General features: G+C 52.0%; 2 protein-coding genes across 6 annotated transcripts in view; one reads left to right on the top strand and one right to left on the bottom strand.

The window, feature by feature from the left end:
* Positions 1 to 121: 121 nt before the first annotated feature.
* Positions 122 to 23,696, bottom strand: KCNJ9 (potassium inwardly rectifying channel subfamily J member 9). Of its 5 annotated transcripts, XM_070467602.1 has the most exons (5): positions 8,980 to 9,170; positions 7,754 to 7,807; positions 7,383 to 7,486; positions 5,757 to 6,664; positions 122 to 3,096 (listed from the first exon to the last, which is right to left on the bottom strand). In XM_070467602.1, the coding sequence occupies exons 4-5, from the start codon at positions 6,604 to 6,606 to the stop codon at positions 2,729 to 2,731; spliced, it is 1,218 nt and encodes a 405-aa protein (XP_070323703.1). In that variant the 5' UTR covers positions 6,607 to 6,664; positions 7,383 to 7,486; positions 7,754 to 7,807; positions 8,980 to 9,170; the 3' UTR covers positions 122 to 2,728. The 5 variants fall into 5 exon arrangements, with proteins under 5 accessions (XP_070323703.1, XP_070323701.1, XP_070323700.1 ...); XM_070467600.1 differs by lacking the exon at positions 7,383 to 7,486; XM_070467599.1 differs by lacking the exons at positions 7,383 to 7,486; positions 7,754 to 7,807; positions 8,980 to 9,170 and adding an exon at positions 23,609 to 23,696.
* The window catches only part of KCNJ10 (potassium inwardly rectifying channel subfamily J member 10), a 33,876-nt gene continuing 27,949 nt past the window's right edge, over positions 18,068 to 23,994 (top strand). The window contains exon 1 of the mRNA XM_020885269.2: positions 18,068 to 18,337. The gene's annotated coding sequence lies outside the window, so the exon portion shown is untranslated. The remainder of the gene's footprint in view (positions 18,338 to 23,994) is intronic.

Genomic DNA, 23,994 nt, shown 5'->3' with positions numbered 1-23,994 from the left:
GGACAGCACTCAGAGGAGCCCCCCAAACCCCCTGCTCCTGGCTGCCGCCCCCCACCCCCTCCTGCGCCCTTGGGGCTCTCTGAATTTGTTTCTGCCTAAGGATTCTCTGATCTCTTTCAACTCAGTGATTTAAACGTTTATTGAGCATTACCAGTTTGCCAAGTGTTGTTTTTACAGATGGGGAAACTGAGGCCCAGAAAAGTGACGCGACTTGCCCGGAGTCATAGAACGAAGTAGTGACAGTGTCAGGACTCGAGCCCAGGTCTTCAGACTCCCCGCACTGCACACAGTGGGGCCCTGAGTGGTGGCTCAGTGTGAGCAGAGGGGTGGCAGGGTCTCGGCGCCTTCCACCCAGTCTCAGTTCTCTGCAGTGGATTCATTTTTAGTGGGTGAACTACCGTGTGAGCAAGTGTGGACACGAACAGTCCCCTCTCTTCTATCCAGACTCCAGCTGTTTCAGCAAACTGAACCAAAAGCGCACCCCGTTCCATCCCCCAACATTTGTGTTTTTTTTGCGAACGACTGATGCCAGGGTGCAGGGACCTCATCTTTGACTGATGGTGACCCAGGTGACCCTGATCTGAGGCAAAGACGTCCTCTCTGAGCTGGTATGGCTCTGTCCTGCTTCCAGGAGGCACAGCGGCTCACAGGACCCCAGCTTCGCACCCTGGAATGCAGCACACTGGGGTGCTCCCCCACCAAGGAGTTCAGACTTTTATTAAAGTCTGGAGTGGGATGCAGCCAGGGCCAAGGGCTGGGGTTCAACACTGGGGATGGTGTGCTTGCGTGTGTGTACCACCCACAGGTCCCCCGCCTCTGCCCCTTCTTGACTCGCTGCTCCTCTCCCTTCATCACCCTGCGATGGAGGGCCTCCCTGGTGACTGGGATGAGGCCAGGAAGGGGGTGCACGCGGCATGGGAACATGTCTGCAGGGGCTCCTGTCCCAGCTGGGCAAACGGCAGGCCACATCCAGATATTTGGTCTCTCGCGGCTCTCTCACACCTTCTCCCGCATTTAAGCCTACTTCAAGTCCCACGTGGGATTCCATCCTCTGTCACTGACGCCCTTCCTCCTCAGTTCCCATTGCCTCCCCAGGACCCCCCTGAAGCCCTCCCAGCTGCTTTGCTCTATTATGCCTACTCATCTTCACCAAACCCCATCTCTAGCTTGTTGCCGCCCCATTTTCACTGACGGGTGAGTCCCTGGGTCCAGAGTTAAACTCATCAGCCTGGGTTTCAGGGTCCCCTTTCTTCCCACCACAATCCACCCGTTATATTTCAGTCTCCTTCCCAAGGATCCTCAGCTACTCCTCAGCTTGATGCCCACTTCATGACAGAACCCCACAATCTGCTTAGGGAAGGGCTTCTCAAAGAATGGTCCCTGTTCTGGCATCAGGACCCGGGACGTGTTAGAAATGCAGAGTTTTAGTCTCTACCCCAGACCTACTGTGTCCGAAACTCCGGGAGTGGGGTTCAACCATCTGTGTCCCTGAGCCCTCCAGGTTGGCCCCGATGCCCACCCAAGTTCACAACTGCTGGCTCAGGTCACCCTCCAGGTCTGACTCAGTCCTCGGCTTTCTGATCACCGAGCCCGCCCACCCTTACTCAGAGAGATCGCCCAGGTTCTTGGTTTGAAACAGTTGCCAAAGGCATATGTCTCTGTCTTTCCCACGTGCCTGCGCTGTATTCCCGGAATAGGAATCGGATCTCTGACCATCCTCCCCACACATGCCCAGGTCAGTGCCCCGGACCCAGCTGGCACCCAGTAGCCATGTGAATGACTCCCTCTCACTGTACCCCAAGACTGACTCTGGTTTCCTGCGGGCCCCGGGTCCCAGCTCTAGTGAACTCATGAGCTCCATGCCTCCCCTGGTTCCTCCCTTCACAGGCCTGCTCTCCCCTCCCCCCTCTGCAGGGGCACTTGTGAGAGCTCACTCCGCTGTTAGAAGGTGGTCGGCCCCACTTTGCCTTTCCCAGGCCCAGCCCCAGGGCCCCAGGGCCCCCGCTCTGGCATCTCGCCTACAGTTGGTTTCCCTGCATCGTGGACGAGCTCATTCTCATCCTACTGAGCTGCCCCTGCAGCCTTTCAGCCTCCCTCCCAGCCTGTCACGGTTGGGGGGTGGAGGCAGGAGGACAGCCTCTTCCTCTCTGCCTGCCTCCTTCCAGCCTTCTCTTCCCTGGGTCAGCTTGGGCTGCTGTGTCCAATGAGACAGATGCGCCAGACTCGGGGAGGCTGGCTGAGGAGAAGAGTGGGGACTAAAATCCAGCCCACATCTGCTCCCCAAGCCATGCACCCTGGTTTAGGGTGGTGTCAGTCTAAAGGAAAAGGGTGCCTTTTTAGAATTTGCACAAAGACGCTCTTTGAGTTAGCGGCAGCCCTGAGCGCACCACCAACCTGTTGGCCCACTTATCTATCCACCGGCTGTTTCTCTCTGCTAGCACCTTCTCATCCGGCTCACACAGGCCCATCCTTCTGTCCATCCATCCACCCAAGAACAGACAGGAAGGTCAAACACAGACAGGCTGGGTAAGTTCACCCATCCCCACCCTCCATTCTCCTGAAATCAGGATCTCTGCCATCCCAGTTGGATTCCAGACCTGAGATTCTGAGGCGGCTCTCCAGCTTTGGTGCATTCATAGGGACCTTGCCGGACTCCTTCTCCACCTGCGATACTCAGCTCCCCAGGTACCTGTGTCTGGCCCTGCCACAGGGGTCTGGAGGAATCTGGTCATACCTTGGACTCACTCTCTGGGGGTGGCAGGCAGCCATTCTGCTCTTTGTCAACCCCAGCCCCTTCGCCCGTCCCCTCTCCCGCCTCCTCTCCAGCCCCCTCTTCCGCCCCTTCTCCAGCCCCCTCCTCCTCCACCTTCTCGTCCAGCCGGCTGGGGATGGACCAGTAGAGATGGGCGTCCAGTCGGGCCGCGGCCTCGGCCAGCTCCCGGGCGCTGCAGGAAGGTGTGGGCACCTCAAAGGTCTCGTGGAAGCTGGCATAGTCTACTTCGTAGAAGCCATCCTCCAGGGTGAGCACGGAGGTGAAGCGGTGGCCCCATAGCACCTCATCCACCAGGTAGGAGCTCCGAGCTTGGCATGTCATTCCTGGGGGGAGGGGCATAGGTCAAGGAGATCCCAGCTCCAGCCTTACCTCTCCTGTATCATTACACAACCCTATTCCTATAACTCTTCCCTGTAGCCCTCCTCAAGGGCCTGCAACCCCCTTTAGTCCAGTCTACTTTCTCTTTCTTCCCAGTTCTTGTACTTCCCTCCTCCCCGCTTTATCTCTGGCCCACATTCTCCCTTCCCCTCCATCGGAGATGCCAATCAGAGAAGCTTAGCCTTGAGACTGATCTTGGGGATCATCTAGTCCAACTTGCCTCTCCATACAGGGTACCCCACTGGAACATTCCCAATAATGTGCATTTAGCTTGCACTTGATTACCTCCTAGGATTAAGACCTCACCACCTCTCAAGGACTCCCCTCTTTTGTGAAATAGCTCTAATTTTTGAGTTGTTCTTTATACAGAGCCCAAATCAGCTTCCCTTAGTTTCATTCCTCTGCTTTATGACACCCCTTCAAGTAACTGGAAGCAGGAAGTCTCAGGTTTCATGTCTTCTCTCTTTCAGACTGAATATCTGTCTCCCTTCACCATTCCTGTGACCTGGCTTCCAAAAATTTTACTTTCTTGACTGCAAACTAGAATGGCCAAGGAGGATGCTTTAAGCACTTTGAGTGTGATAAATACTCCAACTGTGGCCTGATGCATGCATAAGAGAGGGCTCATTGCCTCTCCTTCTGCTCATGATTCTATAGCTAATAGGGCCCAAGATTACATTATATAAACATTTTGGGAAGCTGTGTCACATTGCCTGTGGCCAACTAAAACCCCCAGTTCTTTTTTCACCAGAGCTCTTCCATGCTGTGCTTACATAAGTGATTTTTTTAAAGCCTAAATCTAGAACTTTATATTTATTCCTTTTAAATGTCATCTTGTTGGGTTTTTGGCTCATTATACTTGCTTTTCAGAAGCATTTTGGATGCTGACTGTCTCACCCAAAATATTACCATCCTTTCCAACCTTGTCTCCCTAGAAAATTCCGACAAGCTCCCCTCCCTCTCTCCTCCCCCTCCCCCTCCCCTGTACTCCTTGCCATGGCCGTGTGGCCTGTTTTCCCTGTGGGGTGGGCACAGTCACTGGGGCAAATGCTTCTCCTTCTACTCGGGGTCTCTCACACCCTCCTCAGTTCATATCTACCTTCAAACAAAGGGGAACAGAAGAGTGAACATTAGCTAACCAGAGACTGGCTCTTAACACTGAAAGCCCTGCCTTGAGCTGGTCTGGGGACATTGGTATTCTCTGTTGCTTTGGCTGGCATAGGAAATGTCCAGGAGAGGAGGGGAAGAGGAAGCAAAAGTGACCCTGGAGAGAGGGGGTTCCAGGAAGAGGGTGAGAGGCTGGCGGTACATGAGAAGAGGGTTGGGCAGGGATTTCCCAGGTACCAGCTGGTGAGATGAGAGGAAAGGAAGCAGGGTGAGTGGTGGAGGGAAAGGAACGGGGGTGGGGGTACGGTGTGGGGGAAGGAGTGAGGAAGACAGGCAGACAGTGGTTCAGGCTCAGCGTGAAGCGTGTTTGCTGGCACCAACCTAGGATAAGCCAGCAGCGGACAACACAGGCAGGAGCCACAGGGCCACCTGGTGGGCCCTGGTTATCCACTTGCAGTCTTCTCCTCCCATTTCTATCCCCATTAAAAAAAAAAATGCTTTGGGCCCCACCAAAGCACACAGGATCCTAGTTCCCAGACCAGGGATCGAGCCCCCACCTCCTGCATTGGCAGCTCAGTCTTAACCGCCGAACTGCCAGGGAAGACCCTTCCCCTCTTCTAGATCTCAAGTATCAAAGGACTCATTTGCTGGTCCTGCTACACTGCTCTTGTCCTACCTGCTCCCAAACGTTTCACTGTGTAGGCCTGAGTTGAAAGCTCTGACATTACAGGTACATTGCCAATTCCTTCTGGAAAGGGGCTCGAAATGTTCAGGTCGTCTGTTTCCTTTGTCAGTGGAGACTGAGTCGTTTGATGGATTGGGAAACCCAGGTAGAGCTGGGAGCAGCTATCAACCTCTCCTTAAGATCCACACTAGGGATAACTCAGGTCATGGAAAACCTTCACCATCAAATTCCAGAAGCCTGGACCTCTCAGTATGGAGAAAGATTGCAAACCTAAATCTCCCTTCCTACTCTGCACCCTAAACACTGAAGCCAGACTGCCCGCATCCACTGCTTACTTAGCCTGGGACTGTGGACAACTTAACTTCTCCCTGGGGCATCCTGCTCCCTGAAAAATGAGCACAAAAATGAGAAATAACCTCAGCGGGCTCCTTCATGGGGCTTGGATTAAATGAGCTCAGAGGGGTAAAGTGCTCTGGAACCGTGCAGGGCGTGGAGTAAGCACTGGCTTGGCTACTGTCGTTACTCTCCCCTATCCCCCTATTTGCACCTCTCAGCCAGGGCCCCTGACAGGGCTACTTCGGAGAATTCCTGCTTTTTCTCTTCTCTCGAGGATCACTCTGTTCACACACCTCTCCCAACCCAGGTCCCGAATCTCACCTCAGCCTCTCTCGTCCTCTACCAGCCTCTCCATCCATTCTCTACCAGTCCCTCCATCCCTCCTCGCTCCCTGCTTCGTCGCCCTGGCTCCTCTCCCTTCAGTTCCCCGCCCACCCGCTCCCCTCCCCTGCTCCTCCTCCTCGGGCCCGCGCGCACCCGTGGCTTCCACCATGCCCTCGAGGATGACCACGATCTCAAAGTCGTCCCTCTCGAGGGCGCGGCGCGACGCCTCCCAGAAGGGACTGGCGGCGTCGATCTCGTGGCTGATGACAAGAGGCGAGACGAGGAAGAGGCGGTCGTCGCCCGTGTCGAAGCCCACGCTGAGGTCGGTCTGGTGCAGCGGGATGAACTCGCCCTCCAGCGTCTGGCGCGAGCGGATGAGCTTGGCGCGGATGGAGGCCTCGACGATGTGCGATGACCGCAGGTCGCCCACCCGGAACATGAGGCAGAGGCGCCCGTCGCGCAGCGACACCACGGCGTGCGAGGAGAAGACGAGCGTGGCGGCGCGCTTGTTGGGCTGCGAGATCTTGACGAACATGCAGCCCACCATGAAGGCGTTCACCATGGAGCCCAGGATGGCCTGCAGCAGCAGCAGCACGATGCCCTCGGGGCACTGGTCGGTGATGACGCGGTGCCCGTAGCCGATGGTGGTCTCCGTCTCGATGGAGAAGAGGAAGGCGGCCACGAAGCCGTTGAGGTTGTTGACGCACGGGGTCCACGCCGTGTCCTCCAGGTGCTCTAGGTCGCCGCGGCCGTAGGCGATCAGCCACCAGATGGCGCCGAAGAAGAGCCAGGTGAGCGCGTAGGCCAGCACGAAGAAGAGCAGGCTCAGGCGCCACTGCAGGTCCACGAGCGTGGTGAACAGGTCGGTCAGGTAGCGGTACGTCTCGCGCACGTTGCCGTGCTGCACGTTGCAGCGCCCGTCCTTTTCCACGTAGCGCTGGCGGCCGCGGCGCCGCGGCGGCTCCTCCGGGCCCGGCGAGAAGGCGGCGTTCTCCTGCGCCATGGCCGCGGCCGCGGGCGGCGAGGTCACGGCCCGGGCGGCGGCGCGGGGCCTGGAGGGGCTGAGAGGTGGGCCGTATTAGCCGACCCCGCCGGAGAGACCGAGACGTCCGGGCCTGCGCGCAGGGGCCGGGGGGGCCCCCTTGCGAGCCCCTTGCTGCCTCTTAGCCTCGGCTGGCCGCATCGGTAGAATGGGAACGATCGATACACACAGCCCTCGCTGGCCCCACCCGCAGCTACAAACTCGTGAGGATCCGGTGGGATAGGGTGTATGAACTGGATCACACTCTGCACGACTGATTATTTTAGAGGGAAAGGGTGAGGCGTGGTAACAGAGATCTTGGTTCCACTGCCTCTAGCTGGTCTGTACAGCACCTCACGGCCACTCCCAGGCAAAAAGCCCTGGGCAAGGAGGGAGTTTCCTGAGATCCGTACACTGTAGAGCTTCTTGAAAGCAGGTGGTTCATCTTCCTCTCCAGTGCAGAGCCCTCCCTGCCCAAAGGCCTCCCACTTCCACCCCACCCAGGCTAAATTCAGGCAGTCCCCTTATCCCTCATCTCCGCCTTCAGCCTGGCAGCTAAACAGGTTCTTTTACCATTCACCAGGAGACAGACACAGAAAGTCTTGCCCATTCCTCCCTCCTTGGACCTTGCTTACTCTACCCACCACCCCCCCCCCTCCCCACACATCTTCTTCCTCTAAAGAAGCTTACAAAGGAGAAATGAAAGTGGTGGAAAGCAAGTGAAAGATCTCCAGTGGGCAAAGGTTGAACATTCCCACCTTAGGAAATTCCCACTGAGAATTCTCCCTGAGCACTGACGCTGGTCATTGCAGCTGTAGTGTTAGCCCCATTTCCCCTGGGTTATTTCCACAGTGGAGACAGCCTGCAAATGGGCAGGAGGGTCGGAGGGTGTGAGATCAACACGGACAGCCGAGGTAAAAGAAGCACAAAGTTCATCAAGGTTAGGCTTGTAAGCCTCTAGCAACCTGCTCTTGATGAGCTGTTAACTCAGATAAGTGATCGAAGCACCCACATTTACCTCTCTCCTCCCTTCACTTCTCTCCCCACCCCAGCCTCCCACCTCCCTCTACTATCCTCACAACAGCCCCCCTCCATATGTCCCAGATCTCACATTCCAAGAGAAGCCTACCTGATTTTGCTTTAAATTCTTCCCTGTGAGCAGCTCTCTGGACTGCAGTCTGCCCTGAGAGAGAGAGACCCAGAGCCCTTCCATAGCCATCTAGGGACCTCTAGGGGGTATGACCCATATGAGGAAATGTTAAGAATAAAGATTCAAGGCTTTTCAACCTTCCCTTCTTCCTGGGAATCATCCTCTTCTCCCACTCAAGGAATCCTGGACTGGTTGTAGTAGAGTGGTGAACGGGAAGAGTGTGACATAAGGACCACAGATGGTCTGGACATTTGACCAGGTCCTGGGGAGAAACTGCCTGGATATGTAACTCCAAACCCAGCACTCTTGAATTTAAGTTCTGGAGTGAGGTGTTCTGTAGATCTTTGGAGGTTGTGAGTGTGTGTGGGTGTGTGTGGGTTTATGTGTGGTTTGTGTGTGTTGCTGGGGTAGAGGGCAGGAGGGAAAACCAAAACAAGATGGCTTGGAGCTTGGGGGCATCCCCTATATTTTTTTTCAGGAGGAATCGGGGACACGTCCAGGAGTCCCAGTGCAATGGCAGGTTAGGGTCTTCCGCTCCCCCAGTGGTGAGTGTCCCTTTCTCTCCCTGCAGCCCAGGATATCCTTGAGAAGTGATCTCCAAGCACTGATTGGCTTAGAGATCACAGGTCCTGCAGAAAAGTACCTGAGCCCACTTATTCCAGCTTCCATCCAGGTGGGCTTTCAGATGTTCTCTCAAGGTCTTAGGTCATCTGACCCCCAATCTGCCTGCTTAGGCAGATTTCTCTGCCCAGGTGTGAGAAAGAAACCCCAGAGTCTGACAGTCCCCAGAACTCTCTCACCCTCCATTGCCCTGGGGATCTAGATGAGCCTCACTTTGATTGTGCTCTGTCTCCTATCTCCCTTAAGTGGGGGCTGCATTTTTCTCAATGGGGCAAGAAAGGTGTGAAATGGTTGCCTCCATCCCAGGAGTAAAGACTCAATTTCTGCAGCTTCCCTCTGGAGAGTCCTGTTCCTCCAGCCTGTTCCTCTTTATTTCATGTACATGCTGTGTCCCCTTTTCAGAAGACCCCAGTGCTGCCTTCTGCTGAATCTCCCTTTCTCCCACTTGAGAGTGCTGGCCTGCAAGGGGGCTTATTTTTTGGAAGGGGATCTGATGAAAACTCCCTCAGGAACCAGCTTTTCCCAAATCCCCACTTGCCTTGGAAATAGGGGCCCAAACCCAAGTCCCCCGCAACTCAACTCACAGCGTGTGGAGAGGAGAGTAGCCGGCAGCAGAGACCCCTGGGGGGTAGCGTCCATGCCCCTGACACCGCCTCCCCCTCACCCCAAGCACCCTTGGAGGGTGGGAGCCGCAAGCACTGCTGTTTCTCCTAAATGTAGCGGCAGCTCTGGCTAGGACTTGCTATCTGTGTCATCCCCACTTCCCAGGCTCCCCTGCTCCTCTCCTGTTTCCACAGCAACCAGTCTGGCGACAGCTCTAGAGCATCCCCCTCCCCTCCCCAGTCCTGGGTACCACTAGAGGCTGATCCACACGCCACAGCTATTTTTAGCCAAAGTCCCTCCTCCTGGACAACTCAATGCTTGCCTCCTCACCCCTTCAGAAAAAAAAAAAAAAAAAAGAAGAAGAAAAGCTGGCATGCTGGCTCTTTCCTAAGAAGCTCCCTGCTCTGAGAAAATACAAGCCCTGATGTGTTTGGGAATTAGGCATTTGGTTTCCTGGGGATTCACCTCCAGTCGGGCTTCTGGGTGCTGGAAGGTTTGAAGTTCCTGGAATGGCCTGGCAAGATGGAAAAGGCGGTGCTGAGTAATATGATTTCATGAGGCAGTCTCCTGGGTTCAAGTCAGGCTCTTGGCCAGGCCCGCCATCAGAGCCTTCATTTTTGGAGAGGCCACTCTGATCCAGAAGTAGGTAGTCAGAAAGAAAAGAGATCCACCCAAGGAAGGGAGGTAGGGTCAGGGGTTCTAACCTTTGTCACTGATTTGCGATGTGACCCACAGGAATCGTTTCAGTCAGCCACCGTTGTTCCATCTTTCACGGGACATGGATTTGTGCAAATAGCCTCTTTCCACCTACTTCACACGGTGTGCAGATTGAATGAGGCAATGTAAACAGAGGGGCTTTGAAGTATAGTTTGTTAACAGTGAAAGCTCTAGAAACAGCCCAGATGTCCAACAGAAAAGGCTAGGTTAGGGCTTAGTAACTCTTCATTCAACAAACTTTTATGGAGCCCAAGTGCCAGGTAATGGGCTGGGTGGGAGCAGTTATAGAAATAAGTCCCTGCCCACCAGGAGTACACGGTTGCTTGGGAGAAAGACACGTAAGCACAGAATACTGACACCACTACCAAGGATTCTTTGAGTCTCAGCTCTGAGCTAGACACACCTCATTTCAAAACCCTGGGTGATACTCTATGAGATAAGTACTATTTTCTCTATTTATGGATGAGAAAACTAAAACTGAGAAAGATTACATGGTTTACTGAATGTCGCAGAGTTGGATATTTGCAGAGACGGGGTCACACTCACACATCTGTGTCACATCCCAACGCTCCGCTCCCTTGATAGAGCAACATCTATGGTAAGGCAGTGTAAGCAGTTACTGTGTTCACATATGTAAACATGCGTATAGGCAGACTGTGACATAAAAGCCAGAACATGAAAGTATTCTCTTTTTTTTTGGCCACCAACTCAGCTTGTGGGATCCTAATTCTCTGTGCTGGGCTGAGTCGCTCAGTCGTGTCCGACTCTTTGCGACCCCATGGACTGTAGCCCGCCAGGCTTCTCTGTTCATGGGGATTCTCCAGGCAAGAATACTGGAGTGGGTTGCCATGCCCTCCTCCAGATCTTCCCAACCCAGGGATTGAACCCAGGTCTCCCGCATTGCAGGCAGATTGTTTACCGTCTGAACCGCCAGGGAAGCCCCACTAGGGGTCAAATCTGTGCCCTGGGCAATGGAAGTGTGGAGTCCTAACCACTGGACCAAAAGGGAATCCCAAAAGTATTCTTATTCATTGATCATAACTGTAAAGACATAGCTTTAGAAGCACTGATTAAAAAAAAAATCAGGAAAAAAATTGGAGGAATGGAAATACTTTAATGTTCACTTTCCCCAGGGAAATCATTAAAAGCACAGAGCAGTGGGCAAATGCCAAATGTTGCTGTTATCAGTATTATTATAGCCTAGGTGTTGATCAATTCTCTAGCTACCTTAAAGTTGCAACAGTGAGCTAAAGTATTCTCTTTTTTTTTTGGCCACCAACTCCCAGCTAAAGGAGGGGGAAGATGTAGAAATGGATACTGGCCAGTTAGACGTTCCTGAAGTAGCTTAGCAAGGTGGAAAAGGGAGTGCTAAATTATGCAGTCTCAGGAGGCAGAGTACTGGATTCAGGTCCCCACTCTGTCCCTTAGGAGCTGGGTCACTTTGAGCAAGTTACTTATCCTCTCTGAACAGTTTCTTCGTCTAAGAACTGAGAGCAACTGTATTACTCATCTCTGGGGAGGTTGTCGTGAGTATTACATGAGGCGGTGACTGGCACATGGTAAGTACTCAGTGCGCGTGTGTGTGCTAGGACGCCTCAGTCGTGTCTGACTCTTTGCGACCCTGTGGGCTGTAGCCCACCAGGCTCCTCTGTGCATGGGATGCTCCATGGAGTTGGTTGCCATGCCCTCCTCCAGGGGATCTTCCTGACCCAGGGATCAAACCCGGGTTTCCTGCACTGCAGGCAGACTCCTTACTGGCTGAGCCACGAGGGAAGTCTTTACCACTCGCACCACCTGGAAGATGCTAGCTATGGTCTTCCTTCTGCTCCTCATTACCCTCCGCCCAGGCATCTCCTGAAATCCCCGCCCGCCCAGTGCCACCTTCTCTGGTTCTAGTGCCACCTAGTGAGACCTGCAGGGGGCACTCCTGGTACACTGCCCTCCTCTCCTAGCCCTCTCGCCTGTGTTTCTTGTTCTAAGTGGAAATATCGAGTTTTCAGCCTGAGATTGGCATCAGGAGGGCAGCTAAAGCCCCCGTCAGCATCCCTGTCTCTTGGGCCTAGCCCTGTCACCTGAGCCTTGGGACTGCTAGCCTGCCCTTCTCTGTCCTGCCAAGCAGTCACTCACGTTGGTTCCACTGTGCCAGGAGCTCAGGGAGAAGAAACCAGACTCCTGGGCAAGAACGTGTTTGCACAGGACGGGCCCCGTTTCCTGGAGGGGGAGACGGCAGGGCTGACAGGGCCCCCAGAAGCTGTATCAGCCAGCCCCCTGCCTCAGTCTGGGCTGCCTGAGCATAGCCTTGCTGACAAAGGAGAAGCCCACAACCCACAGCCCTGCTTTGCAGGTCCTTCTGGTCCTGGATTTTACCTGGTGTCTAACCTCAACTCTTTGTTTATCATTGAACTTGAACAGAGCGAGGGAAAAAAACATTTTCTTAGGTACCAGGAGGCAGAAACATAGGCAAGATCCCAGCTCTCAGTATTATGGGATGAAGAAAACAACTTTACAAGGAACCAATATGTCAGTACAGTGTGATGATGGGAGATTGGGTTTGGAACTGGGAAATATTGAGGGTAGGAGGGTCACAGCTGGGGCTACACTGCTGGTCTATAAAGAACCTTAGTACAAAATCACAAAAAGGAACCCTCTCTGGGCAGATGTACTCCTTATGGCATGTAGCAAGGGTACTTTGGGGTTAAAAGAATAAAAACGGGAGTCCCTCCAGGAAACACTGCTCTGAGCTATGATGCAGCAAAAGGCAAACTGAATGCTGGTCCTCAGTTTGGCCCCTCAGCAGGTGCCTTTGTGCAGTCCACAAACTGTGCAACTGTATGTGGCAGCCTTGGGATCAACCGATCTGGGAAGGTTTCCTTGAGCAATATCATGAAACTTCTTGGGTAAAAGGCTGGAAGTGGGAGAAGAAGCAAGATGGAGAATACAGGAGATGGTTGAGGATATGAGCTTAATGGAGCAAGGAGGCCAATCAGATAGATTATAACAATTTCTATAAATTGAAGGGAGATGAGGCCCTAGAAAATTCAGAGGTGAGGGAGCATATGTTTGCTGGAGTGCATGTGGCTGGAGATTGGAGTGAAGTGGGGTGAAGTGGAGCAGAGATCCAGGCAGGTGGAGCCGCAGTGGGCTTCTGAAGCTGAGGGCTTTGCTGTCTTCTGGCTGAGTTCAAGAGAGCAAGAGGATCAGAGCCTTCTCATACACAGGTCTATCTTGCTTTATAGGACTGGGTGGAAGTAGACCAGGATTTAAAAGTCAAGGTATTTAGAGGTAGTCCAAAATTAGTCCTCACTTTACAGGTAAGAGATGGGTCCCAAGAGAATAGACAGGACTAAGATCCGGGCTTCCTGGCTCCTGGTCCCTGGTTGTTCCTTTATTCCCTGTTGCCTCCCTCCTATTGCAGTACATTGGGTGTTAATAGAATTTCTGTCCATTGGACCAGTTAGAAAGGTTCTAATTAAAAAAAAAAGAAAAGTACTAGTGACAGATTTTGTTTTCTTGGGCTCCGAAATCACTGAGGATGGTGATTGTCATTCAGTTGCTCAGTCGTGTCCGACACTTTGTGACCCCCTGGACTGCAGCACTCTAGGCTTCCCTGTCCTTCACCATCTCCCAGAGCTGGCTCAAACACATGTCCATTGAGTCAGTGATGCCATCCAAACATCTCATCCTCTGTCATCCCCTTCTACTGCCTTCAATCTTTCCCAGAATCAGGGAAATGAGTCGGCTGTTTGCATCAGGGGGCCAAAGTATTGGAGCTTCAGTTTCAGCATCAGTCCTTCTAATGACTATTCAGGATTAATTTCTTTTAGGATTGACTGGTTTGATCTCCTTGCTGTCCAAGGGACTCTCAAGAGTCTTCTCCAACACCACAGTTCAAAAACATCAATTCTTCGGCACTCAGCCTTCTTTATGGTCCAACTCTCACTTCCATGCATGACTACTGGAAAAACCATAGCTTTGATTAGATGGACCTTTGTCGGCAAAGTAATGTCTCTGCTTTTTAATATGCTGTCTAGGTTTGTCATAGCTTTTCTTTCAAGGAGCAAGCATCTTTTAACTTCATGGCTGCAGTCATGAAATTCACCATGATGAATTTCACCATCTGCAGTGATTTTGGAGCCCAAGAAAATAAAGTCTTCCACTGTTTCCATTGTGAATGGTGATTGCATCCATGAAATTAAAAGACTCCTGCTCCTTAGTAGGAAAGTTACAACAAACCTAGACAGTGTATTAAAAAGTAGAGACATCACTTTGCCAACAAAGGCCCGTATAGTCAAAGTTATGGTTTTTCCAGTAGTCATGTATGGATGTGAGTTGGATCATAAAGAAGGCTGAGTGCTGAAGACTTCATGCTTCAAATTGTGGTGCTGTAGGGGACTCTTGAGAGTCCCTTGGACTGCAAGGAGATCAAGCTAGTCATTCCTAAAGGAAATCAATCCTGAATATTCATTGGAAGGACTGATGCTGAAGCCAAAGCTCCAATACTTTGGCCACCCGATGTGAAGAGCCAGCTCGTTGGAAAAGACACTGATGTTAGGAAAGATCGAAGGCAAAGGAGAGGGGGGTGGCAGAGGATGAGATGGTTAGATAGCATCACTGGCTCAATGGACATGAATTTGAGTAAATTCCAGGAGACAGTGGAGGACAGAGGAGCCTGGAGTGCTGCAGTCCATGGTGCCGCACAGAGTCGAGACACAGCCGAGCGACTGACCGGCACAAGAGGAACCACCTAGTTAAAGAAGTTCTGGGAAGAACACTTTGGTAATGTGATTAAGCATCCTGTAACTTATGTCTTATAAATGTGAGTTTGTGTATATCTCATTAACTGAAAGGAAGTGGTATATCTAAATAATGAATCCATTCATGACTGGGGGAGGGGGGAAGGCTCAGTCTGTCTCTTGGCTTTCTCCTCTGTTGTCTGAATTATCCAGTTGTAGGCACCCTACTACTAATGGAAATTGTTCAGCCTTGTGGGGCCTAAACACTAAAATGCCCCTTGGCATCCTGTGGGGAGCATTGCCAACGTCTCTATTTCCAGGTGACACCCTGACTGTAACGTATTGTCTGCTCTGAGCCTCTCATGCCTCCTGACCCGAAGGTTCCCTTGCCCTTCTTGTCCACTGGCTTTTCCCAGCAGGAAAAACTGCTGCCACTTGTGGATTCTCCTCCCCAAACAGCCTTCTCGTCTCTGCTGTCCTCTGTGCTCTGAGGAAGCCCCTGCCCTATTATGGATGAGATAAAAGGGGAGATGAGGCCAAAGTTGGAAGGAGTGAGTTGGAAAGAAGTCATTGAAAATAAGAAAGACAGAACTTGCTAAAGTGAGGAATGGGGTGGGGGGGAGATCCTCAAAGGAAGACGGTTCCCCAAATTGGGAAACACTGGACTTTGCAACCCTGGCAAATTTCTCATACCAACGTGCGCACATAATGATGAGTTTATGTTTCAACCACGCAAATTCACTCTAGCATTACCCTGAGACAAATTTGGAGTCCAACATGCGTGGATTCAAATTCCAAATCTAACATTTTCTGCTATGTTACATAGGCGAGCTGCCGAACCTCTCTGTTTTCCCGTCTCAAGTAATATGTGTATCTTGCATAGTGAACACTCACAAATATGAATTTCCTATGCCTTTACAGTTGATTCCATATTGGGCTCCTAGTGACTATTTTGAGACTTCTCTTTTGTAACAAGACAAAAATTAAAAACTGACTATGCAAAAAACAATATACATATAGATATCTCTATAATTATATAAAACATAAAAAGAACAAAACTTCTATTTAAATCACTATTTTAAAATGGAAAACTTAACAATGCTATCTGTGCACTTTCTACAGTCTCCACATACCTGCTATTCTAGAACTTCTAAGTGCTTTCTAACTGTCCAGTCCTGCCACACCTTAAGTTTCAGTGAATGACTTTTCTGAACTACACAGAAGTGAAGACCATTTGTAGGGAACTTCTCCAGAGACTTCTTCACCACTAGGAATCTCTTTCTGCTTCTGCCCTTTGACTCTTCCTCCCCCAGCTCCTCAGAGGAGTACTCTAAGCATCAAGCTAGCGAGTTTGGGCTATGACCTGTTAGCAAGGGCCACCAGTTTGGGGTTTTGATCCAAGGACACAAGGACTGACATGGTGAATACAGGCTGCCTCTTCCTTTGAGACTGGAGGGAAAGGTGAAGGGCGGGTCAAAGTTCTAGGCTGCTAGGGATCTTCTTGACTGTAAAAGTGGCCATGAAATGAAAAAGAATATCCTAGAGAAATAGGCCAAAGGGAGACATGACAGAATTTAGTTCACCTGCCAATGGATGGAGCACAGGGTAAGGGCGAAGAATGAAGATGACTTCTAACTTTTTAATCTGATTGACCGGGAGAAACACAGAATAAGGACGGAAGTCATGAGAAGTGTCACACTTGGGGTGGAAGATGATGAGTGCAATTTGGTGCCTGTCCAATTAAGAGTGGAAATCCCCAGCAAGGAACTGGAATTGTGGAGGTAACCCTCTGAAGACAGCCTAAGACTGAAGACAGAGATCTGGGTATAACTCAGGAAACATAGTTGGAGCCATGTAAGTGATGAAGGCTCCAGGGGCAGGACATGAAAAGAGAACATAAGACTAAATCTTGAGTACTGGAGGCAGAAACTGTGTGTTGGGATGTAGGGGCAGTGGAAGAAGATGAGACTGGAGTGGTCCAGGTCGTAAGAGGCCTCTGTTCCATGGTTATGAATTTGGACTTGATTTATAGGCAATGGGCAATCATTGAAAGCTTAAATTGGGAAGTGAAACAGTCAGATTTGTGTTTCAGAGACATTGGTGTTTCTTTTTAAAAGAAGGATTTCATGATTCGAAGGATTATTAGAGTGGAGAATGACTAAAGGCAGGTGTTGGAAGGCTGCTGCAGTAATCCTGGTGAGAGGTGATGGGGTCCTGGACCACTGGCAGGATGATGAGCTAGAGAGGAAGGGAGTAGGATTTATGGGATTTAGAAAGTAGATGCAATGCTTAGATAAGGGAGGTGAAGAAAGAGTCTAGGATTGCTGCCAGGTTTCATCTTGAGTCACCATTCTGCTCACCTCCAGATTAACCTCCCTAAAATTCTGCTATAGCTTTGTCTCCCCCCTGCTCAAGACACCTTCATTGCTCTCCATCGCCTTCAGAGTTGACCGTGAATGGGTACAGCTGTATATTTGGTCCAGATCTTCCCCCACCACAATCACTATACCTGTGGTGCTTACCTTCAGCCCAGTACAACCCCCTCCGCCCCCGCACCCCCCACCATGGGGGTTGTTTGAATGGACATTTATCCATTATAGGGTGTTTAGAAGGTTGAACTAAGCTAAAATTTCAAGTTTCTTTCCTTTTCTCCCCCCAAGATGTATATCAACTCAATATGATAATACTGTTTACTGATTAGTAAATATCTATAATGTATAGAAATGGGGGAAATAAATGTTTTATTTCTTAATACATGCCAAGAATGCGAGATTGTGGAGAAAAACCTCTCAAAACATGGATTCAGATAATCAAATAAGTCCTTTGTGATGATAAGGTTGAGAACCACCACTCTATATTCCAGTCCAAGATGGACCACTTTGCTGCTGTTTCTTTCCCAAGCCTACTTGTATTTTCCTGTCCTGCCAGACTGTGTGAATGCAGTTGTGTCTCCCTTAAATTCCCTCCCCATCATCTCCTAGTACCTGAATCCTCTGCATTCTTTAGGGACCTTATCGGAAGTCTGTCCTCCCACCTAAGACCTCCTAAGTAGAGTGCTCTTTCCCTTTCTGCAGCCTCCAGCACCTCCCAGGCACTAGGGCTGCGTGTTCTGCCTTCTCGCAAACCAAGCCACTGCAGGTGGGAATGATGTCTGCGCATTTCGCATTTCGCAGCGCTTAGAAAACCGCAAACAGCGTGGAAATGGTGCCAAGGGATATAGCCGGGTAGACCTCGGAGCCCGCCCCTTCGGCGCTGCCGGTCGGGCCACTGGGCGGTGCTGAATTCATTTCCACCTCATTAACTCGGCCCCAGGCCCGCCCCCGCCAGCTCCCGCTCCTGTTCCCCGTCCCTGACACGACCGCCTCCTTTTTCTTCCTTCTCTTTTCCTCTGTCACCTTGCCAGCTCGGCTTCTATCGCTTCGCCTATCGTCTCTCCATCTCTTTCTCCTGAGTCTGTCTGGGTCTCTGTCTTCGGGTGTTGCTCTCTGCCCCGTTCCTCCAGCTGTCTGGGGCTCCGCTTCGTTGCTCCACATGCCCCGCCCCCTGCCCAGGCCCCTCCAATCCCGGCGGCTCGGGCCTGGCGCTCCACGTTCCCATTGGCCTGTCCGGAGCCCCCCGCCCCCGCCCGCCCGGCCCCTCCAGGTCCCTCCATTCACGCAAAGTTTGGCTCTGCGCTGCGGAGGGAGGGGGCGGCCCGGCCCGGCCCAGCTCTGCCCCCGGCCGGCCCGACCCCAGCCCCGGCCCCTGGACCAGCCCTTATCTGATCCCAGCTCCGGGTTTAAGAGTCCTGGCCCTGCCGGTCGCGCAGCTCCGTTCCTCACGCCTGCCCGCCCCGTCCGTCCGTCTGTCCCGCTGCCCATCCGAGGGGCCACTCCACCCTGGACCCAAGGTAAGACCCTGGCCCTAATGAAAGAGTGCCGCCGCCTAGGCCCGGGTCCTGTTTACCTCACTCTTCAGAGATACCGGGGTCCCCAGTCCCTGGGTCCCCACCCTGACTGGCCTCAGTGGTGCAGCCCTATTCCTTAGCCTCCCACCTTGGGCGTCTGGGAAGGGCTCTCCAAGAAGGGAAATTTACCTAAGCTGGTCACCTCAGCGCTTTCAGCCCAGGAAGGGGCTTTCCTAATACCCTTCCTATTGGGCAGACCTGCAGTTGCATCACAGCCTTCCAACTAATACAGTAACCACCACATCTAACCATGCACGCCCCGCAGGCACTCCAGACAGCGCCCCCTTTCCCAGGATCATCAGGTTACTCCCACTCCCATGCCCAGCCCCTTTCCCCGTCCCCTTGCTGTGACACGTAGTGACACCCACACACAGCTCACACAGCGGAAGAAAGCTGTATGTGTAACTACTGCTCAGATTAGGGAGTCGTGGTAATTGGTATGACTGGGACCCCCTGCCCACTCAATTTCTTCCCTCCACTCCAACTTGCCTCCCATTTCAAGACACACCTCCCTGTTAATAACCCCCTCCCTGCTGCAGAGGGAGACAGTTGGGAAAGTGGGGTGGTGAAGAAATCAATACAAATTTGGACCCCAAAGGAGGCCTAGGCTTAAAGCCTGATGCTGTGACTTATTGATACACATTCTGACTAAAGATTTTTAGCCTGTCTGCCTTGGTTGTGGTGCTTGAATTTTTTTTTTTTTTTCCCTCACCAGGACTGCTTTAGGCATTTCTGGGTGGGAGGGAGATGATGATGGGAGATTTGGTGTCCTGTCAGGAGTGACACTTGTTTAGGAATGAGGGGGGCTTGGGGTGGGTATTAGGAAACTGGTTTGAGGAGAGACCAGCAGCTACCACTAAGTTCCATTTAGTTTCATCTTGAAGCTGTCTCCCTAATCTCCAAGGATTTCTGTTCTATGTTCCTGGCATGATGGTGGGCACCATCCTGCGCTGAGGGGCAGGCTTGTTAATTCCTCACAGAATAAGCAGGGTACTAGGGACCAAGTGTAGAAGGAACCAGGTGTCCTGGTTTATAGTTAGTTCTTCAGGGAGGAGGAAATGAGGGAGGAGAGGGAGGGAAGGCGTCATGCCAAGGGGGGGGCCAGGGCTGGGCTACAGAGGCAATAGGCACGGCCCAGGCAGTGCCAACTCCTTTTCGCCACCCTCCAGTCCTTTGGTGGTGGTGGCGCGGGAGGGAGAGAGGGGGTGTTGGGGGTGATCTGGGCCAGTCCAGCCTCCCAAAGCCCTTGCCAGCCTAGGTCCTGAAAGGAGCCGCTGTTTTCTGAGCCGTCCCCCCACCCTCCGCCCTGAGCGGAGCAGCCAACTTGTCTCAGTGGGTATCAAATGGCAGCGACTCCACTGGTGGGGGGGGGACAGGGTTATGGTCCCATCCCTTCTGTGGTTCAATGCCGAATCCCACTGCTGCCCCCTGCTCTGCGGGAAAAAATCTGTCTCCCCAGCATTGCCCCACATGCAGTCTGTGGACACATCTGCTTGCGTGGGAGGGCTAGTTGTCAGGCCCCTGGCATCTCCCACCTCGTCCCTGTGCCCCACTGGACGGTGGGTGCCCCATCTCTGCGCCTGCACCTCTGTGCACACTGGCTTGGGCTAGAAGGGAAGGGCCTGGCATAAGACCCAGGGGCCTCCTTCCCCTCCCTCCCTAGGGACCAGAAAGACTGGGACACTTGGATCTGGGTGAGCTTAAATGAAATCTTTTAGGGCCACGCTGGGACTGATGGAATAAGGGGTTTAGGGCTCTGGGTGGGGGAGTGAGTCATGTAGAAAGACCCACTTGTACAAAAAGGAGAAACGGCCTCTTGCACCTTTTAGTAAAATGTTTGGTTTCTGCACACAAGATGGAAGGTAGGCTGAACCCCCTGGCATTGGTGGGGAGGGAAAGAGATGTTGGGCCACAGAGCCCCTCAGCTTTCCTGCCAAGGGTTATTTAGGACAGAAAGAAGAAGCTTCCACTCTCAATCCCCTCCCCAGCCAGCCTAGATTCTTCTCTTGCCTGACTGGTCAGTGCTACAGTCCCGGTTGAGGCCAAGCTGTCCAGGACGATGGTGAGGCCCTGGAAGGGGCAGAGAGAAGGGAGAGTCCAAGGCACACTGTTAGGATGAAACTGCAGAAAGATGAGAGAGATGGGAGATCTCGAATCCAACTGTTTTAGCACCCAGTGAAGGGTGGTTGGAAGGGGCAGCTCTTGGAAATCAGAGCTTTCTGAGTTTACCACATCACCCCTTCTCTTCCATAGGCAGTGTTCAATGCTTTTCCCCCTTCATCCAAGTTTATTATAGGTGTTGCCACCATTTTCATGGAGACAGTGCATCTGGATGGTCCCTCTGCATCCCCTCCCCCCATCAGAACCTTGAAAGGGCAGAGAGAAGGGATTATGGGAAAAACTCTCCCGTGGGAGTCAGCCAGCTGGGAGCTGGATTTGAGGTGGTGGGGAGAAGGGAGGGGTTGGCTCTGGAATGCAGGAGAGAAGTGAGAACTGAAATGGTGGCCTGGAGAAGGAGGCTGGAGAAGCATGGCCTTGAGAAGGCTTAATTAGCACTTCAGGTCCCTGAAAAGGTATAGTATTGAAGGAGTGGATGTGGCCAATGGCTGAAGACCTGGGGAAAGGGTTGGGGCTGCAACTTGAAGGACTTAGGCTAGATTTCAGGAAGCATGTCCATAGAAGGAAAGAGATCTGAAACGGAGTTTGGAAAAGAGAGGGAGACCAGCTTGTGGACTCTAGCAAAAACAAAAAAGCTCCCGGACAAAAAAAAAGCCCACCATTAAGGCTTGTGAGGGGAGTTTTGAAACTCAGAGACATGCAGGGATTACTGTAACAGGTCAAGAGGCCTCTTCTGGAAGGAAGGTGCGACCCACAGTGAGTCCCAGGGTGCATTTCTGTTGCCTGAGAGGCAGAGGCATAGTGTTGAGATCTCAGTCTTGGAGTCAGACTTCCTGGGTTTACTATCTGACTTCTGCCGCTTCATAGCTACACGTTTCCTCATCCTTACAATGGGGCTAAAATTTATAGTTGTAGATTAAGAGAGTCAGTATTTGTAAAGGGCCTGGAATGGTGCTCAACAAGTGAAAACTAAAAAGGTACAGTTGTTGGTTGTCGTGATTCTCCCACTTATGTGAATCTTTCTACTCCATTATCTTGCCTGGCTCCTGGGCCTGCCAGAGCCCTTCCTTGGGCTTTTTCTGAGGTCTGTCCTGGGTTTCTATCTCTCCACCCTTCGAGACTTTGGAAAGGTGGGAGAATTACCAAGTTGTTTAAGATGAACTTCCTTTCTTCATTCCAACAGTCTGGCCACAGCCAGAGCCTGGGTCTCCACGTCCCTGGCCCTTTCTTTCCGTAAGTTTTCACCAAGCAGATGTCTTGTGTTCAACTCGGATATGATAAATGTAACTGAGCTGTTGAACTTCCCTAAAATAGTGTCTTTTCCCATTCTGGGCAACTTATTTCCTCCAGCCAAAGATGGCAGCTTCTTTCTGTCCCCACATCTCACCCTGGTCCCTCCATGGCTCTGCCTGTCCCCTCCCTGCCCATTTCCCCCCACCCCCACAACTCCTTTCAGGTGTGTGAGCTGACCTCTTCCCTGCCCCTGATCAGCCTGTCCATCCCACTGGCTAGTGGGTGCCCACAGCAGCCTCCTTACGACTTTCCTGACTCCCGCCTTTCTTTCTCCTTGATTCTCTCCCTTAACTTCACGGAATCATCCCTGGAATTGTCATCATGAAGCATCAGTTTTACCTTGCCCCTTTCCTACCCAGACATCTCTATCGATTTTCAGACTAAAGTTCTGAAAAACTAACGTCTTCAAGCTGCTTTATACCAGCCTTCCTCCTATCCCCTCCAGCACCCCCTCTTTAGGGACCCCAATCTATTCAGACCTTGTACTGGGGGAGCATATCCCACGGCAGTCCCTGAGTCACACCCTTCCATCCTGGGCCCTCACACAGACCTATGGATCTTAACCTTGCCCTCCTGCAAATCTTCCTGTTTCCCTATCTGCTCTATCATCTTGTACCCCTTCGTGTCAGCATCCTGCCTGCCCCTTGTCCTTTGTGTCTGTGACTTGCCCAGGGCAACCTGGGCAGTGGTAATATTGGAGGGGACATCCTGTCTCCTTCAATAACGGGTGCTCCTCTAGGGAGGGGCCTACACCCCTGTCAGATTGTGGACTCCCTGAAGCAAGCGCATCTTTTCCCTCCCCGGATCCCTCTACCCAAGGGCACAGAGTGCCTACTAACCAGCTTCATTCTAGGTAAAAAGTCTTTCTGGTTGCTAATTCTGGGGGAGGATCCTGACTTTTAAGGCTTTAGAAGCTTAGGAGTGTCCTAGACTAGGGTGCACATTCGTGCATGCTAGTCATTTCGGTCAGGTCCAACTCTATCAAGAATACTAGAGTGGGTTGTCATGCCCTCCTCCAGGGGATCTCCCTGACCCAGGGATCAAATCTGCATCTCTTACATCTCCTGCATTGGCAGGCAGGTTCTATCCACTAGTGCCACCTGGGAAGCCCAGACTAGGGTATACATAAGACCCTATTAACCAGTTCTCCTGGGAACTGCCAGAGACATTTATCTCCTACAAAGCTCCCCATCCTGTGGAGACAGTTTCATCCTAAGATTACAGGCAGCAGATTAAGCATTGCCAGCCCAAACACAAAAATCCACATGGGTATCCACGGAAGTTTTCTCTCCTCACCAGGAAGGTCTGCCCCTGCCTGATGTTGGACTTGTCAGTAGGCATCTGGATTGTGAAAGGGGCAGAGACCAGAATCCAACCTGAGACAGGCAACCCTGGGCAAATTATTAACATCTCTGGGCTTCAGTTGTCTTGTCTATAAAATGGAACTTTTAAATAGTGTCTAGTTTTTAGAATTGTTGAGAATTAGATGATGTAAGTCTAGAAAAGGGCCTAACATAATGCTGACTAATATGAACTTTTAGTAAATCCCAGAGCCTTGTCCCTGAATCCACTGCCCATGGGCCCAGAAGGCAGGGTGATACAGAACTGACCTTTCCCATGTTGCAGATGTGGGCTTCTTGAACCAGACAGAAAAAGTGATTTGTGCGAGGTCCCAGAAAAAGTTAACAGGGTTGTTGGGCCTGAACCCAGGAGTCCTAATTCTTAGTCCTGCACTCTCCCCCTCAGACTGTGTCAGTGGAGGGGAAAAAACTCAAGGTCCTCAGAGAGGGGAGCAGACCTTACCTTTCCCCCAGCAATCCCAAGTGTGCCATCCATGGCTAAGGGCAGAGCAGGAAGGCGGGTAGTGGGGAGGACCTCCTGACGTCAGCAGCAACTGCAGCAGGAGAAAGCAAGCCGGGAGAAGGCATTCCTCAGCCCCGGTTTTCCACTGTGCCTTGCCCGGAGCACTTCTGTAAACTGGCCCCAACCCTCTCTCCTGTGGGTTCCTGACCCAGGGCAGAGGGAGTCTGCAGTCAGCAACACTGCTTCTCTGTGGCGTCCCTTTTCCTGCTCTCTGCCTGCAGCCCTTTCCTGAGCATCACTCCCTCTCGGTCTCCCAGCCCTGGGGTGCCTTTCTGCGTTGCTCCGACCCTGCCCTTTGTCCTGTGGGCCACAGGCAGTGCACGCAC

Source organism: Odocoileus virginianus, chromosome 5, assembly GCF_023699985.2.
Source record: "Odocoileus virginianus isolate 20LAN1187 ecotype Illinois chromosome 5, Ovbor_1.2, whole genome shotgun sequence".
NCBI lineage: Eukaryota > Metazoa > Chordata > Mammalia > Artiodactyla > Cervidae > Odocoileus > Odocoileus virginianus.
The sequence above is the reverse complement of the archived record's forward strand: the minus strand, read 5'-3'. Positions and strand labels throughout refer to the sequence as shown.

Coding starts and splice junctions, on each gene's coding strand:
- KCNJ9 (XM_070467599.1), bottom strand. CDS start 23,637: ATGGCACACTTGGGATTGCTGGGGGAAAG. Junction 6,665..23,608: donor TTGGGATTGCTGGGGGAAAG/GTAAGGTCTGCT, acceptor CCCACCTCTCAG/CCCCTCCAGGCCCCGCGCCG. Junction 3,097..5,756: donor GGGCATGGTGGAAGCCACGG/GTGCGCGCGGGC, acceptor CCCTCCCCCCAG/GAATGACATGCCAAGCTCGG.